Raw genomic sequence first — 14,703 nt, forward strand, 5'->3', positions numbered from 1 at the left:
CCTAATACAATTGGGGGAATCCTCCAAAATCAAGATGGAGGATTTCTAAAGGGTGTCACCTCAGCTCAGGTCACCTTAGGGGCTGTCCTGACTGGTGGGTGCCTCCTACTTGTTTTTCTCAATTTCTCCCCTGGACTTGCTGCCAAAAGTGGGGGTTGTGCCCAGGGGGCGGGCATCTCCACTAGCTGGAATGCCCTGGGGCATTGTAACACGAAGCTTGAGCCTTTGAGGCTCACTGCTAGGTGTTACAGTTCCTGCTGGGGGGAGGTGTGAAGCACCTCCACTCAGAGCAGGCTTTTGTTTCTGTCCTCAGAGAGCACAAAGGCCCTCACCACATGGGGTCAGAAACTCGTCTCTCAGCAGCAGGCTGGCACAGACCAGTCAGTCTTGCACTGAAGGATTGGGTAAAATACAGGGGGCATCTTAGGGATGCCCTCTGTGCTTTTTTTTAAATAAATCCAACACTGGCATCAGTGTGGGTTTATTATTCTGAGAAGTTTGATACCAAACTTCCCAGTATTCAGTGTAGCCATTATGGAGTTTGTTTTTGACAAACTCCCAGACCATATACTTAATATGGCCACACTGTACTTACAATGTCTAAGAATAGACTTAGACACTGTAGGGGCATATTGCTCATGCAGATATCCCCTCACCTGAGGTATAGTGCACCCTGCCTTAGGGCTGTAAGGCCTGCTAGAGAGGTGACATACCTATGCCACAGGCAGTATTTTGTGTGCATGGCACCCTGAGGGGGATGCCATGTCGACTTTGCCTTTTTCTCCCCACCAACACACACAATCTGCAATGAAAGTGTGCATGTGTCAGGTGAGGGGTCCCTAAGGGTGGCACAACACATGTTGCAGCCCTTACAGACCTTCCCTGGTCACAGGGCCCTTGGTACCACTGGTACCTTTTACAAGGGACTTATCTGTGTACCAGGGGTGTGCCAATTGTGGAAACAATGGTACATTTTTAGTGAAAGAACACTGGTGCTGGTGCCTGGTTAGCAGGGTCCCAGCACACTTCTTAGTTAAGTCAGCATCAGTATCAGGCAAAAAGTGGGGGGTAACTGCAACAGGGAGCCATTTTCCTACAGGCTATTTGCTGTTGTCTCTCCAGACAGTGACACAAAGGGGGCTGGGGTGTAGCCTGCATATTCTGATGAGCCATGTGCTAGGAGGGAGGGGAGAACTGGTCACTCGCACCTGAAAGGGCATTGCCTGCCCTCACACAATGCAGTCTTCAACCCCCTGGTGTGTGTCTGAGGCCTTGCCTGGGAAAGGCAGGATTTCACAAATAAGTGAGACTTTCCTTTCAAGTAAGCCTACTTCAAAGGCCAAAATGGGTATAAGAAAAGCACCCAAACCCATAGACTTTAGACACTTCTTGGGGCAGACATCTACCTCACAGACTCCTTCTGGACAAGAAACCTGCTGGTGAAGAATCCCTGAACCAGACCTGCCAAGAGAAACTGCCTGGCTGCCCAAAGGACTCACTGAGACTGCTTTTCTGAGAAGGACTGCTGCCTTGCTGTTGCCCTGCTGCCTTGCTGCTCTCTGGCTGTGCTGAGAAGTGCTCTCCGAGGGCTTGGATAGAGCTTGCCTCCTGTTCCCTCAAGTCTCAGGACCAAAAAGACTTCACTCCTGCCACTGCCTCCTTCACAAGGAGAAGATCGACACAGCGCCTGCGTTGCAACCGGAACTTCGACGCAGTCCACCGGATCGACGCACAGTCGACCCGGGACGGCGCAGCCCGACTTCCAGAGAGGAATCGACACAGCGCCTGCCGTGCAAGAGAAATTTCCACGCAAAGCCCACTGGATTGACGCAGCGCTTGTGACTTTGCTCCACAAGCCCAGGATTCCACGCACCATCCCAGGGCACCAGAAAACACCACAACCTGAAGAGGAACAATGTCTAAGAATAGACTTAGACACTGTAGGGGCATATTGCTCATGCAGATATCCCCTCACCTGAGGTATAGTGCACCCTGCCTTAGGGCTGTAAGGCCTGCTAGAGAGGTGACATACCTATGCCACAGGCAGTATTTTGTGTGCATGGCACCCTGAAGGGGATGCCATGTCGACTTTGCCTTTTTCTCCCCACCAACACACACAATCTGCAATGAAAGTGTGCATGTGTCAGGTGAGGGGTCCCTAAGGGTGGCACAACACATGCTGCAGCCCTTACAGACCTTCCCTGGTCACAGGGCCCTTGGTACCACTGGTACCTTTTACAAGGGACTTATCTGTGTACCAGGGGTGTGCCAATTGTGGAAACAATGGTACATTTTTAGTGAAAGAACACTGGTGCTGGTGCCTGGTTAGCAGGGTCCCAGCACACTTCTTAGTTAAGTCAGCATCAGTATCAGGCAAAAAGTGGGGGGTAACTGCAACAGGGAGCCATTTTCCTATAGGCTATTTGCTGTTGTCTCTCCAGACAGTGACACAAAGGGGGCTTGGTTGTAGCCTGCATATTCTGATGAGCCATGTGCTAGGAGGGAGGGGAGAACTGGTCACTCGCACCTGAAAGGGCATTGCCTGCCCTCACACAATGCAGTCTTCAACCCCCTGGTGTGTGTCTGAGGCCTTGCCTGGGAAAGGCAGGATTTCACAAATAAGTGAGACTTTCCTTTCAAGTAAGCCTACTTCAAAGGCCAAAATGGGTATAAGAAAAGCACCCAAACCCATAGACTTTAGACACTTCTTGGGGCAGACATCTACCTCACAGACTCCTTCTGGACAAGAAACCTGCTGGTGAAGAATCCCTGAACCAGACCTGCCAAGAGAAACTGCCTGGCTGCCCAAAAGACTCACTGAGACTGCTTTTCTGAGAAGGACTGCTGCCTTGCTGTTGCCCTGCTGCCTTGCTGCTCTCTGGCTGTGCTGAGAAGTGCTCTCCGAGGGCTTGGATAGAGCTTGCCTCCTGTTCCCTCAAGTCTCAGGACCAAAAAGACTTCACTCCTGCCACTGCCTCCTTCACAAGGAGAAGATCGACACAGCGCCTGCGTTGCGACCGGAACTTCGACGCACAGTCCACCGGATCGACGCACAGTCGACCCGGGACGGCGCAGCCCGACTTCCAGAGAGGAATCGACACAGCGCCTGCCGTGCAAGAGAAATTTCCACGCAAAGCCCACTGGATTGACGCAGCGCTTGTGACTTTGCTCCACAAGCCCAGGATTCCACGCACCATCCCAGGGCACCAGAAAACACCACAACCTGAAGAGGAACCAAGTCTGCGCGCCAGAAACCGACGCAGAGTCTTCCCCTACATGGAAAATAATGACACAAGTCGGTGTGCGCAGGGGAAAACCGACGCACACCTCCCCGTTTTCCACGCATCGCCTCCTCTGCGGTCCCTTGCGGAGATTTTGAATGCGAACCAAGTACTTTGTGCTTGCAAGAGACCTTTATTGTTTTTAAGAGAGATTTGTTTTTCAAAGACTTAAGACACTTTATATCACTGTTACAGTGATATCTCAACATTTACTTGTTGCATTTTAATCGTGTTTGACCTGCATCTTATCAGATAAATAGTATATATTTTTCTAAACATTGTGTGGTGTATTTTGTGGTATTTTCACTGTGTTATTGCATGATTTATTGCACAAATACTTTACACATTGCCTTCTAAGTTAAGCCTGAGTGCTCAGTGCCAAGCTACCAGAGGGTGGGCACGGGATAATTTGGATTGTGTGTGACTTACCCTGACTAGAGTATGGGTCCTTGCTTGGACAGGGGTAACCTGACTGCCAACCAAAGACCCCATTTCTAACAATATCTTACAAAGCATGCACAGAAGCAGGAGGAGGAGACGGAGTTGTCCTGTGTCATCATGGTTAGCTTGTTGTCCAGAATGATGCCTATGTTCCTAACGTGGTCAGTGGGAGTAGGAGTTGGTCCGAGGGCCTCCAGGATGTGTCCCAGAAGGAGCTTTTGTTTTCCAAAAATCAGTACCTCTGTCTTATCTGTCTTGAGCTTCAGGCAGTTGTCTTTCGTCCAATTGGTGGTCTTTCATGCAGTTGTGGACGTTGGGCTTGGTGTTGGTGGTGTCTTGGGAGAGGATGAGTTGTTTGTTGTCGGCATAGGATATGATGTTGAGTCTGTGGGTTTTAAAGATGCTAGCCAGACGAGTCATTTAAGTGTTGAAGAGGATAGGGCTGAGCAAGGGTCCTTGGAGAACTTCACAGATGATTTCCTTGGGTTGGGAGGTGAAAGGGGAGAAGGCAGACTTTTAGAGTTCTTACAGTGAGGAAAAAGGCAATCCCATCTGAGGGCAGCTCCTTGGATGCAATATTGTGTAGCCTTCTGATGAGTGTGTGGTGGGAGACCGTATCAAAGGCAGCCAAAAGGACTAGGAGGATCACAGCCACAGACTCTCCTTGATCAAGTAGGGCTTGGATATCATTGGTAGCTACGAGGAGGGCTGTCTTTGTGCTGTGGTTGCTGCGGAATCTGGATTGGGAGGAGTCGAGTAGGAGGTTCTGTTCCAGATGTTAGGAGAGTTGTTGGTTGATGGCTTTTTCTAATACTTTGGCCAGGAGCAGGGAGATCAGTCAGTAGTTCTTGAGTTTGCTGGAGCCTGCTGATTGTTTCTTTACTAGGGAGTTGACTTCTGAATGTTTCCAGTCTTTGGAGAAGGTGGCCATGGCAACTGAGGTGTTAAAGTGGTGAGTACATGGCTGATTCTGGCTTTGCCTAGTTTGAATGTGTAGTGACGGCATGGGACGGTTGGAGCCCCTGAGTGGACCGGGTTCAATATGCAGGCGGTGTCCTGTGGGGTGAGCTGGCTCCATTCAGTTAGTCGGGTGCCTGTGGATGTAGCGGAGTCGCTGTACTGCTTGCTGAAGTCAGTGGCCTGGGATGGGTTTGAAGTTTCTGTAGATCGTGTTCTTTAGATGTTGCTCACAGGAATTCTGTGACCTTGCAAACGTCTTGTGGAAGACGTTTGCAGTGTTGTCACAGAATTACTGTGAGGGGGTAATTTTGTTTTTTTGCAGCTGAGGGATTGGAGAATTCTTTGACAATGTTGAAGAGTTCTTTTCCGTTATTAGAGCTTCTGTCAGTGTTGTGCCAATAGAAGCAACGCTGTCAGCGCAGTTTGTGATCCAATTGTTGATGTTTCTGACATTCTAGGTTGTTGGAGGGGCTGGGGTGGGAGGTATTGAGGGCGTTGATCCATGTGTCCTTCTGAGACTTTGCTCCAGCTGCGGTATGGAGCGGGGCGGGCAGAGGTCCGTGAGCTGGACCAGGACAAGATGGTTTATTGGTAACAAATGAATCCCATGGGTAAAGCCTAACCCATCACAAACTCCACATAATACACAAACAATTCATTTTATGAATATTGAAGGTTTATCTCTGTCTGATGTTAAGATTTACACAGCCTGCATCTGTAGAGATGGGAATTAATGTCAAACACTTGCCATATGCATGTGAATCGGCATGACATGGAGAGAGAGTACCTCCCCTATATCTGGGATGTAAAGTTCCACTCAGGCATGTGATTGCTGTGTCTGTTCTGGTTTACAAGTGAGGGCAGGGGTCCTGGGATGGCAACACCCTCTGTATGGAGCTCTAGTTCAGAAAGATGCCCAAAGCCTTCAATCAGTTAAATTCTGCAGAGTAATCAGGCAGCACACCCGTGTTTCCTCATTTTTTCACATTTTGTACAATGCCAATGTACATGCATCTGCTACTTTATGCGTATAAAGTAGTATTTCACAACTCTGTACAGTAATGCAATACTTGACATGGTGAATCGAGTAAAGCTAAGGTTTCTAGTCTTTAATCCGGATCCTTTGTTTCCACATCCCTGCGTCTGAAGACTTGAGCAGGCAGAGTATTGTCCTTCTTTGATCCATATTAACATGTTTCGCACTGTGTTAATATGGGCCTTCATCAGGATGGGCAGGATGTGCAGACTCCTCTTTGTTTTTGTTGTTCCTGTTTCTTGTTGCCAACTCCTGCTTGGTTTTGCTCTTCCTGGAGTCTGGACAACAAAATCTACAAATTCTGCCTTCTAGAGCGTAAATCTTTCCAAACATAAACCTGTTCAGTAGAGAAATAAACTCTTTTTCTTAGGCTTTTACTGTTGTTAATATAACTGTAATGTAGTTCTTTGTCTCTGTGATTGAGCCCCTTTCACTCCTTACAGGTTACAAATGAATGTCCCATTTTAAAACATGGGCTCCTATGCAAATAATACAAGGCTGCCTCTGATTCAGACCTATGTGCTTGCGCTCTCATTATGAGTTTATGATTTAAAAAAATATACCACATGCACTGGTATTCATTGCAGCTGATAAATAACTGGGATCATGTTTTTTGCAGTAAGGTCTGCATTTACGGGTATTTTTGCCATACGCTTCCCTCTGTTAATTTTCAGGTGGCTGGAACTGTCAGTATTCACGTGAGGAATGTTCAGGGGGACGCAGTAATTATTGCATCCGCTTCCTAATGAAGGCCTTTGTCTCGTCTTACTGTTTCGTGTGTTTAATACTTCTAAAACATTTGCATTTTAGCGCTAAATTATTACAAATTCTGGAAAGCCCATCTAAATGTAGATTTACTGACAATCCCTCATGTTCTGGCTCTACATTAACTTATATTTCATGGTAATAGTTCCTAGGCTGTGATATTATTATGACAATCCTGGTACCACCACTGGTCAGGTCACCTCCATTAACAAGAAAAGCCCTGTAGGCTGTTGTAAAGCGGCTGCTCTGAGGACTGGAGGAGCAGATTGGTAGCTCTGCCAGTGCTAAAAGTAGCCTTCAGGAATAAGTACATCACTTTATGTAGGTACACATCTGATTTGTTGCTGCAGATAAAACATTTCCTACATGCTTTTCCAGATCCTAAAAATATGAAATATTTTAAGATAATAGCCTGTAAAATATCATGCTGTGAAAATCCCCAAAACCTCTCCTACACCACCTCCTGGAGAGGGAGTGCTGGATTGATAAAAAGTCGACAATTTAAGAGTTTCTAAGGGTGCTTTAAGGCGCCATCCAGCACAGACTGCAGAGAGGAATGAGGAATTTGGGCCGAGGTGGACAGAAGTGAATTATCCTTTCTTCTATTTATGCGTATCCATGGGGTGCTGAGCTTCTAACATTCTGGACCATATTTAAGAAAAAGTGACGCATCAGCTATGATGTGCCACTATTCTTTGCCCCCCTCCCCCCATCGGCACCTAACAACACCATGGTTGAGCCATATTTATAATACGGCTCACCATGGCGGGAGTTAGCACAATAGGGTCAATATTTTTTACGCTATTGTGGCGCTTTGCTACACTAGCATCAAAAATGTTGATGCTAGTGTAGCAAAGTGCAAGGAGGCCCATAGGTTACTATGGGAGCGTCATTTTTACGCCTGCTCTGAGCAGGCGTTCAAAATGATGCAGTGAAATCTTCTATATTTCACTGCGCCATTTTTGCAGGCCTCCTAGCGCCGGAACACCTCAGGAGCAAGGGGTTACAAAGTGGCGCAATGCGTGCATTGTGTCACTTTATAAATATGATGCAGCAGAAAATCCACTTTAGCGTCAAAATAATTATGCTGTGGTGGCACCCTGGGTTCTCAAATAATGCCCCTGTGTTTTGTAGACAGTGAAGCACGGGTCTTCTGTGAGCTGCTACCGGCTCAGAGTAGCTGGAGAACGCTTCTGGTCAGATCACAGCAGGACCGGACCACAGAGGTACTGCTATATTGTGTGGCTCCGGTACTACTGCGGATGCTTTTGTAGGTAAGCGTGAAGGTGCCAGTGCTGTAAGTGCAGGATCAGTGAGATGAACACCACTCTTTCTGGACCTCTGGGTGACCAGAGCCTAGTAGTTTGGAAGCTGTGCTACAGTGAGTTTGCATAGTTGTCTACCGACTTGTACTGGTTTCCACTACCATATGGTCCTGTGGTAGAAAGAAAGAGAAAATGCGTCAGGGTAGCAGAGAGAGTGAAGGGATATGTTGAGTACACATAGGATCTTGGCATCAGGAGTTACTTTCTGATATGCCGATGACTTCTAGGCATCAGACACAGGATGACAGGCAGGTGTGGAACGGATGGTAGAAGGAGGTGTATTTGGTTTTTAGTAACTTCCATTGAGAGGGATGCTGGGAGAAGGTTGTCTGCCCTCAGTTTTGTCACAATCTTGTGGGATGAGTGCACGTCTGGCTTAGTTTTAAAGCAATTAGCATTTAGCTGTTTGATATCTGAATGGTGCAGACAGCTTTGCTGTTTCCTGTAGAAGGCATCTCTGTTACAAAAAGAGTACAATGTATTCCATCTTCACAAGGGATCGGAGTCGTTCCTCGCCATGTGTGCTCCAAGTGTTTACACGTTTCTTCGAGCAGCACTTCACACACTAGAAGGATAAAGGGTCTGTTTTGCCTCACAAGAAATGCCATGTTAAACAGTTTTGATTGTGAAATGATCACGCATCCCCCTCTTTATTCATATGTTGTCTTTGATGTGCAATAAGCTTTCTTTTATGATTAAAGTGTTCCTCGCATGAATTACACGGATACAATCCCATGTGTATACGCTGGTGTTTTTTACAGTCACTCTTGTAGCTGAAGCTCTTCTCACAAAGAGGGCACTGATATGGTTTCTCTCCCGTGTGTATTCTCTGATGTATTTTCAGATTGCCTTTATAACCAAAGCGTTTTCCACATTCATTGCACTCATAGGGCTTCTCACCTGAATGTGTTGTTCGATGACTGATGAGATAGGAGTTTTGCTTGAAGCTTTTATCACATTCGGAGCACTGATATGGCTTACCCGCTGTGTGTGTCTTCATGTGTTTAACAAGGTTTCTCTTCCAAGTGAACCTTTCATCACAATGATCACATTTCAGTGGCCTCTCTCTTGTATGTATTCGCTGGTGTGTGATGTAATTTCCTTTATGATTGAACCGTTTGCCGCAGACAGTACACTGGTAAGGCCGTACTCCTGTATGGGTTTTCTCATGCGCGACTAGATTTCCTTTTAGATTAAAGCATTTGTTGCATTTAGAACACTTATATGGTCTTTCTTGTGTATGAATTATCTGGTGTGCCTTAAAGTGTCCTTTATGATGGAAGACCTTTTCACAATAATTACACGGAAATGTGTGCACTTTTGTATGCTTCTTCTGATGTCTGATAAATAACTTTTTCACGCTGAACCTCGCATCACAAAGGGTACAGCTATACGGTCTCTGGTGTTGACGTGAAACAGGCGTGTTGCTCAGACTACTTGAGTTTTCATTCTGGTGGTCAGAGCTCTTCCGCACTGGGTTTTCCTTACTGTTGTGTGTCCGATTACTAAACCTGTTTTTACAGTTTTTATGATTTTGTGATCCTCGCTCTTGGTTGCATTCTGACAAAACTGTGTTCGCATTGTTCACTCTACTTTCTGTGCGCCGGAGACTGTGGGCAGAGCCCTTCCCAGGAAACCACTTGAAAGTTGCTGCTTTCGTTGTGCAAACGGAGTCTTCATTCCTCTTTTTCCTGCTCCTGCTACCTTTGCCTGTGGATTCAAAGAGATCATATTATCAATGTTGCTTAAATAAAATACTGTGTGGAAAATCTTACTTACTTGCTGTAACAATAGTTCCCCTGCAAAGGTATTCAGCCCACAGCCATACTCTTAGTATAATTTACAAATGAAACATTGACAAATTGAGTTAAACAAAATCGCAATATCCAAATAACATGAGCTTAATATCACTTTTAAAACTGATAATTACACAAATGGGTTTAAATTAACCACTATAGATTAAAATAAAATATGACAGCCTTTTAACTTTAGCCTGCTAATTGTGTGGCCAAACCCATATAATAGAAAGATAGGATTGTGAATCTGGTAGAACAGTTTCACTTGAGAACTATTGTCACAGGTGAGTAATATGCTGCTCCAGCATGGGTGTGCCCCAGACTCCTAACCCTAGGACATATCTTATAAAAAATAACCCACCCCATGCAGGAATGAGAAACTGTAGACCCCGATGAATGAACCACTTGGGACTAAGTCAATGTGTTAGGATTCAAGCAATATTGGTAAATAAACCCACATTTATGCACTTGATCCAAAGGAACATCTACAGTTTCTTAAAGTACAACTTTCCAAAGTGAGTAGAACAGCTGGGTTGGAGACAAATCATTCGGTCCCTGGGCCCAGAGTTTAATCAGTAAAAAGGAGAGCATTGGGGCTTCAAGAGCCACTACCACAGCACACCTCCCTCAAAGGTACAGACCACTGTCAAGGCCCTTGATGCTACACTGGGTACTCGCAAACATTTTCCCGGAGGCCATAAAGTCTGGTCTGTGATGTGGCTGAGGGCCGCCTTGATGCCAGTGGGGTTGGGGTTGGAAGGATTGGCGGTAAGGTAGGGGTAGGGGAAGCGAGAGATATACACCTAGTGGATGAATTGAACAATGTGAACCCACAAAACCTGTGATTAATCCAGACTTCCCCACTCTTCCCAATTGTGTGATCCTAGGCAATTTTTTAATTTCACTTCCCCTCCTGTTACCATTATTATCACATATAAGAAGACTTCGAAATACAAGATTTCAGGGTGTACGCTGTACAAAATCTGCCCCTGTGCTTGAACTGAAACTATAATGTTGTTCATGTGTAACAGGCACCCAGCCCACCAAAAAAGTGCACGTAACAACTGACTTGCCTCGTTAGCTCACTATTGGCGATCTTGTCAGGGTGGGGGAAGAATTAATGTCTCTAAATTCATATTTGAAAACTACCACTTTTAAAGTAATACTTCTCAATCCACTGATATAATCAAGTGTACTAAGGTAAAAGGGTTCTGCATTTTAATTAAATGCACTCTTTGAATTTTGAAGACTCATATTTTTATGCATTTCTAAAGTTAAACTCCCTAGTTACTTTGTTTCTTTAACACCAACTGACCTTGAGGTAAATGAGTCCCTATTTAATTTCTTTTTATTGTTCTTGCTGTGTTGAGTAAACAGCAGCCCAGTGCATCTGGTGACCATAGAGCCGCATATAAAGGTCAGGGGGGCCCACATGGGCCCCCCATGGCTGTACTTCTATCTTTTAAGCTCTCAGTTTTGGGTATTATGCCGCTCATTCAAACAACAGGAAAATGGAGGAGATATGCTTGTAAAGTGAGAAAAGTCAAATGTACTTGAAGGAACCTTTTACCAATGTGGCTCTGAGATTTCTCCCCCAAGCAATTCTCATGAAAAGTCATGGCCCAATGCCACCCATTACTGAGTAAACACATGTCGTAATACACAGGCTCAAATGTGTTCCATACAAAGGTAGTCTCTTATTCAGTGATAATCATACAGCATGGAAGTCCTCAAGTCATACGATCTAGCCCACATCCTAGATCTTAGATGGCCTGCAACACTGTCCCATTTTAGAAGTTTTGATTGTAGGAATGTACCATCTTGCCTGGCATGTTAGCCCCATTTTTACTTGTGTGTCAGTTTGTTTTTGCCTGTCTCACTGGGATTCTGCTAGCCAGGACCCCAGTGCTCATAGTTTGTGGCCTGAATGTGTATACCTGTGTAGTGACTAACTGTGTCACCGAGGCTCGGCTAACCAGAACCTCAGTGTTTATGCTCTCTCTGCCTTTAAATTTCTCACTATACGCTAGTGACCACTTTTACCAATTTCAATTGGCACACTGGAACACCCTTATAATTCCCTGATATATGGTACCTAGGTACTCAGGGTATTGGGGTTCCAGGAGATCCCTATGGGCTGCAGCATTTCTTTTGCCACCCATAAGGAGCTCAGACAAACCTTGCACAGGCCTGCCAGTGCAGCCTGAGTGAAATAACGTCCACGTTATTTCACAGCCATTTACCACTGCACTTAAGTAACTTATAAGTCACCTATATGTCTAACCTTCACTGGCTGAAGGTTAAGTGCAAAATTAGTAAGTGAGAGGGCACCCGTGCACTAGCAAAGGTGCCCCCACATAGTTCAGGGCCATTTTCCCGGACTTTGTGAGTGCAGGGACACCATTATAGGCATGCACTACATATAGGTCAATACCTATATGTAGCTTCACAATGGTAACTCCGAATATGGCCATGTCTAAGAACATTCCAAATCTGGTATTGGGGTGCCAACTCCATGCATCCACTATGGACCCCGGGTACTGCCAAACCAGCTCTCTGGGGTTTTCTCTGCAGCTACCACTACTGCCACCCCACAGACAGGGTTCTGCCCTCCTGGTGTCTGGGCAGCGGGGCATTCAGGTCAGCAGTCCGTCTGCTTTCTTCAGGTTGCAGGAATCTGATTTCCTGGGTTCAGGGTCACCCCTAAATAGGCCCACAGGTCCCCTAAAGTTAGGGGTGTGTTTAGGTCTGGGGGCATTAGCCAAAGGCTACTGTCCTTGAGGGTGGCTACACCCTCCTTGTTCCTCCTCCCTATTCCTATTGGGGGAATCCTCCAAAACCAAGATGGAGGATTTCTTAAGGCAGGGTCACCTCAACTCAGGACACCTTATGGGCTGTCCTGACTGGTAGGTGACTCCTCCTTGTTTTTCTCATTATCTCCTCCGGACTTGCCGCCAAAAGTAGGGGCTATGTTCGGGTTGGGGGGGGGTGGGGGGGGGGGGGGGGGGAATCTCCACTAGCTGGGATGCCTTCCTATTCGCCCAATCCTCCCTCCTGCCACACCTGCCCACCTCCCCTCTTATGGAAGCCGGGGCGCGGACGCACCGCTGGCTCGCCAAAGGCAAGCCCGTCTGTGCCCGGACCGCGCCCAGCGCCACTCCCCCTGGCCCACAAGGCCCCCACACCTCCCCTCGCCACTACACTGCCAGCGATCTCCACGCCCTCAATCCAGGACATCCCTCCACTACCTGCTTCCTGTCCTCCCCAAAGAACACCAAAGGACCTTTCTCCTGTCAAGCCTGCTGCTTAACCTGCACCCTAAAGCACCACAACAGACCTGCTGACAACCACCTCAGCTGCCTCCTACTCAACACCCGTTCCATACGCAAATACGCAGTTGAATTCTGGGACCTACTGACCTCGACCTCGCCAGACGTCGCCTTCCTAACCGAAACCCAGGCACACTCGGCCTCTGTACCCGACATAGCTATAGCCATCCCTGAAGGCTACAAAATCACCAGAAGAGACCGCACCAACAAACCAGGAGGAGGAATCACCATAGTCCACAAAAGCACCATCAGTCTCGACCAGCACCCACAACACCCTCAACCTCGCCGAGCACCTCCACTTCAGAATCCACATCAACGCCAACTCCACCCTCAAAGGAACTCTAATCTATAGACCCCAGGCCCCCGCTCTCATTTCTGCGAAGCCATCGCCGACATCGTCAGCACCAACACCCTAGACTCCATAGAATGCATACTCCTCGGCGATCTGAACTTTCACCTAGAAAACAACAATGATGCCAACACCACCAACCTACTGGACAACCTAGCCAACCTCGGCCTCAGACAACTCGTAAGCTCACCTACCCACTCCGCAGGCCACACACTCAACCCCATCTTCTCAGCCAGCAACCACATCTATATCAGCCACACCACCGAACTCAGCTGGACAGACCACCGATGCATCCACTTCTCCTACCAGAAGCCAGTCACCCACCACCACCGCACACAGCCCCCCCGACGCAAATGGAGAAAAATAATCTACGGATCAACTGATTTCCACACTCGCCCAGGACCCACCCCCCGAGACCACGGACCCCAACACAGCCGCCACCAACCTGAACTGCTGGATAGAGGACTGAGCCAACACATCCGCACCGCAAAAAAAAAAAAAAAAACACCCTCTCCAGGATAAAGGCCAGATGGTTCACCCCAGACCTACAGGAAACCAAATGGCTATGCCACAGATTGGAAAAAACCTGGCACCGCGAACCTACCAACTCCAACCACATCGCATTCAAGGATGCCATATGCAAACATCACCAACTGATCCGCACCACCAAAAGGACCCACTTCAAAAACCTCATTGACACCAGCGCTCACAACAGTAAAGAGCTCTTCGGCATCATCAAAGAGCTCTCCGCTCCCAAGACTTGCTCCAACGAACCCCCTCCATCACAGGAGTTCTGCAACTCACTCGCAACCCACTTCCGTCGAAAGATAGAAGAAATCCACAACAGCTTCAACCCCCAGACCCACCAGCTGACTACAAACACCCACGAACCCAATCCCCCAAGCGACATCCACCTCCTCCACACCTGGACCCCCGTCAACAAAGAAGACACCGCCAACACTATGGCCTCCATCCACTCCGGATCACCATCGGACCCCTGTCCACACCATATCTTCAATAATGCAAATTTCATCATCGCTCCCCACCTCTGCAACACCATCAACAGCTCCTTCAAGTCAGCCACCTTCCCAGAAAGCTGGAAGCACGCAGCAGTCAATGCCCTGCTGAAAAAACCCAAGGCAGACCCAGACGAAACGAAGAACTACCGACCAATCTCCCTCCTCCCGTTCCCAGCCAAAGTAATCGAAAAAATCGTGAACAGCCAACTATCCCGATTCCTGGAAGACAGCAGGGCACTCGACACCTCCCAATCCGGATTCCGCAAACACCACAGCACCGAGACCGCACTCATCGTTGCCACAGATGACATCAGGACCATGCTCGACGAAGGAGAACAGCATCACTCATACTCCTGGACCTCTCTGCAGCCTTCGACACGGTTTGCCATCACACTCTCCGCA

The 14,703-nt window shown here is 47.4% G+C and overlaps 1 protein-coding gene across 1 annotated transcript in view; it reads right to left on the reverse strand.

Annotated features, from left to right (window-relative positions):
* Positions 1–8,425: 8,425 nt before the first annotated feature.
* LOC138283661 (zinc finger protein 1 homolog) overlaps positions 8,426–14,703 on the reverse strand; it is a 129,955-nt gene continuing 123,677 nt past the window's right edge. The window contains exon 5 of the mRNA XM_069221601.1: positions 8,426–9,518. Within this exon, the coding sequence (XP_069077702.1) occupies positions 8,443–9,518 (1,076 nt within the window). The 3' untranslated portion in view covers positions 8,426–8,442. The remainder of the gene's footprint in view (positions 9,519–14,703) is intronic.

Source organism: Pleurodeles waltl, chromosome 3_1 (genome assembly GCF_031143425.1).
Source record: "Pleurodeles waltl isolate 20211129_DDA chromosome 3_1, aPleWal1.hap1.20221129, whole genome shotgun sequence".
Taxonomy (NCBI): Eukaryota; Metazoa; Chordata; class Amphibia; order Caudata; family Salamandridae; genus Pleurodeles; species Pleurodeles waltl.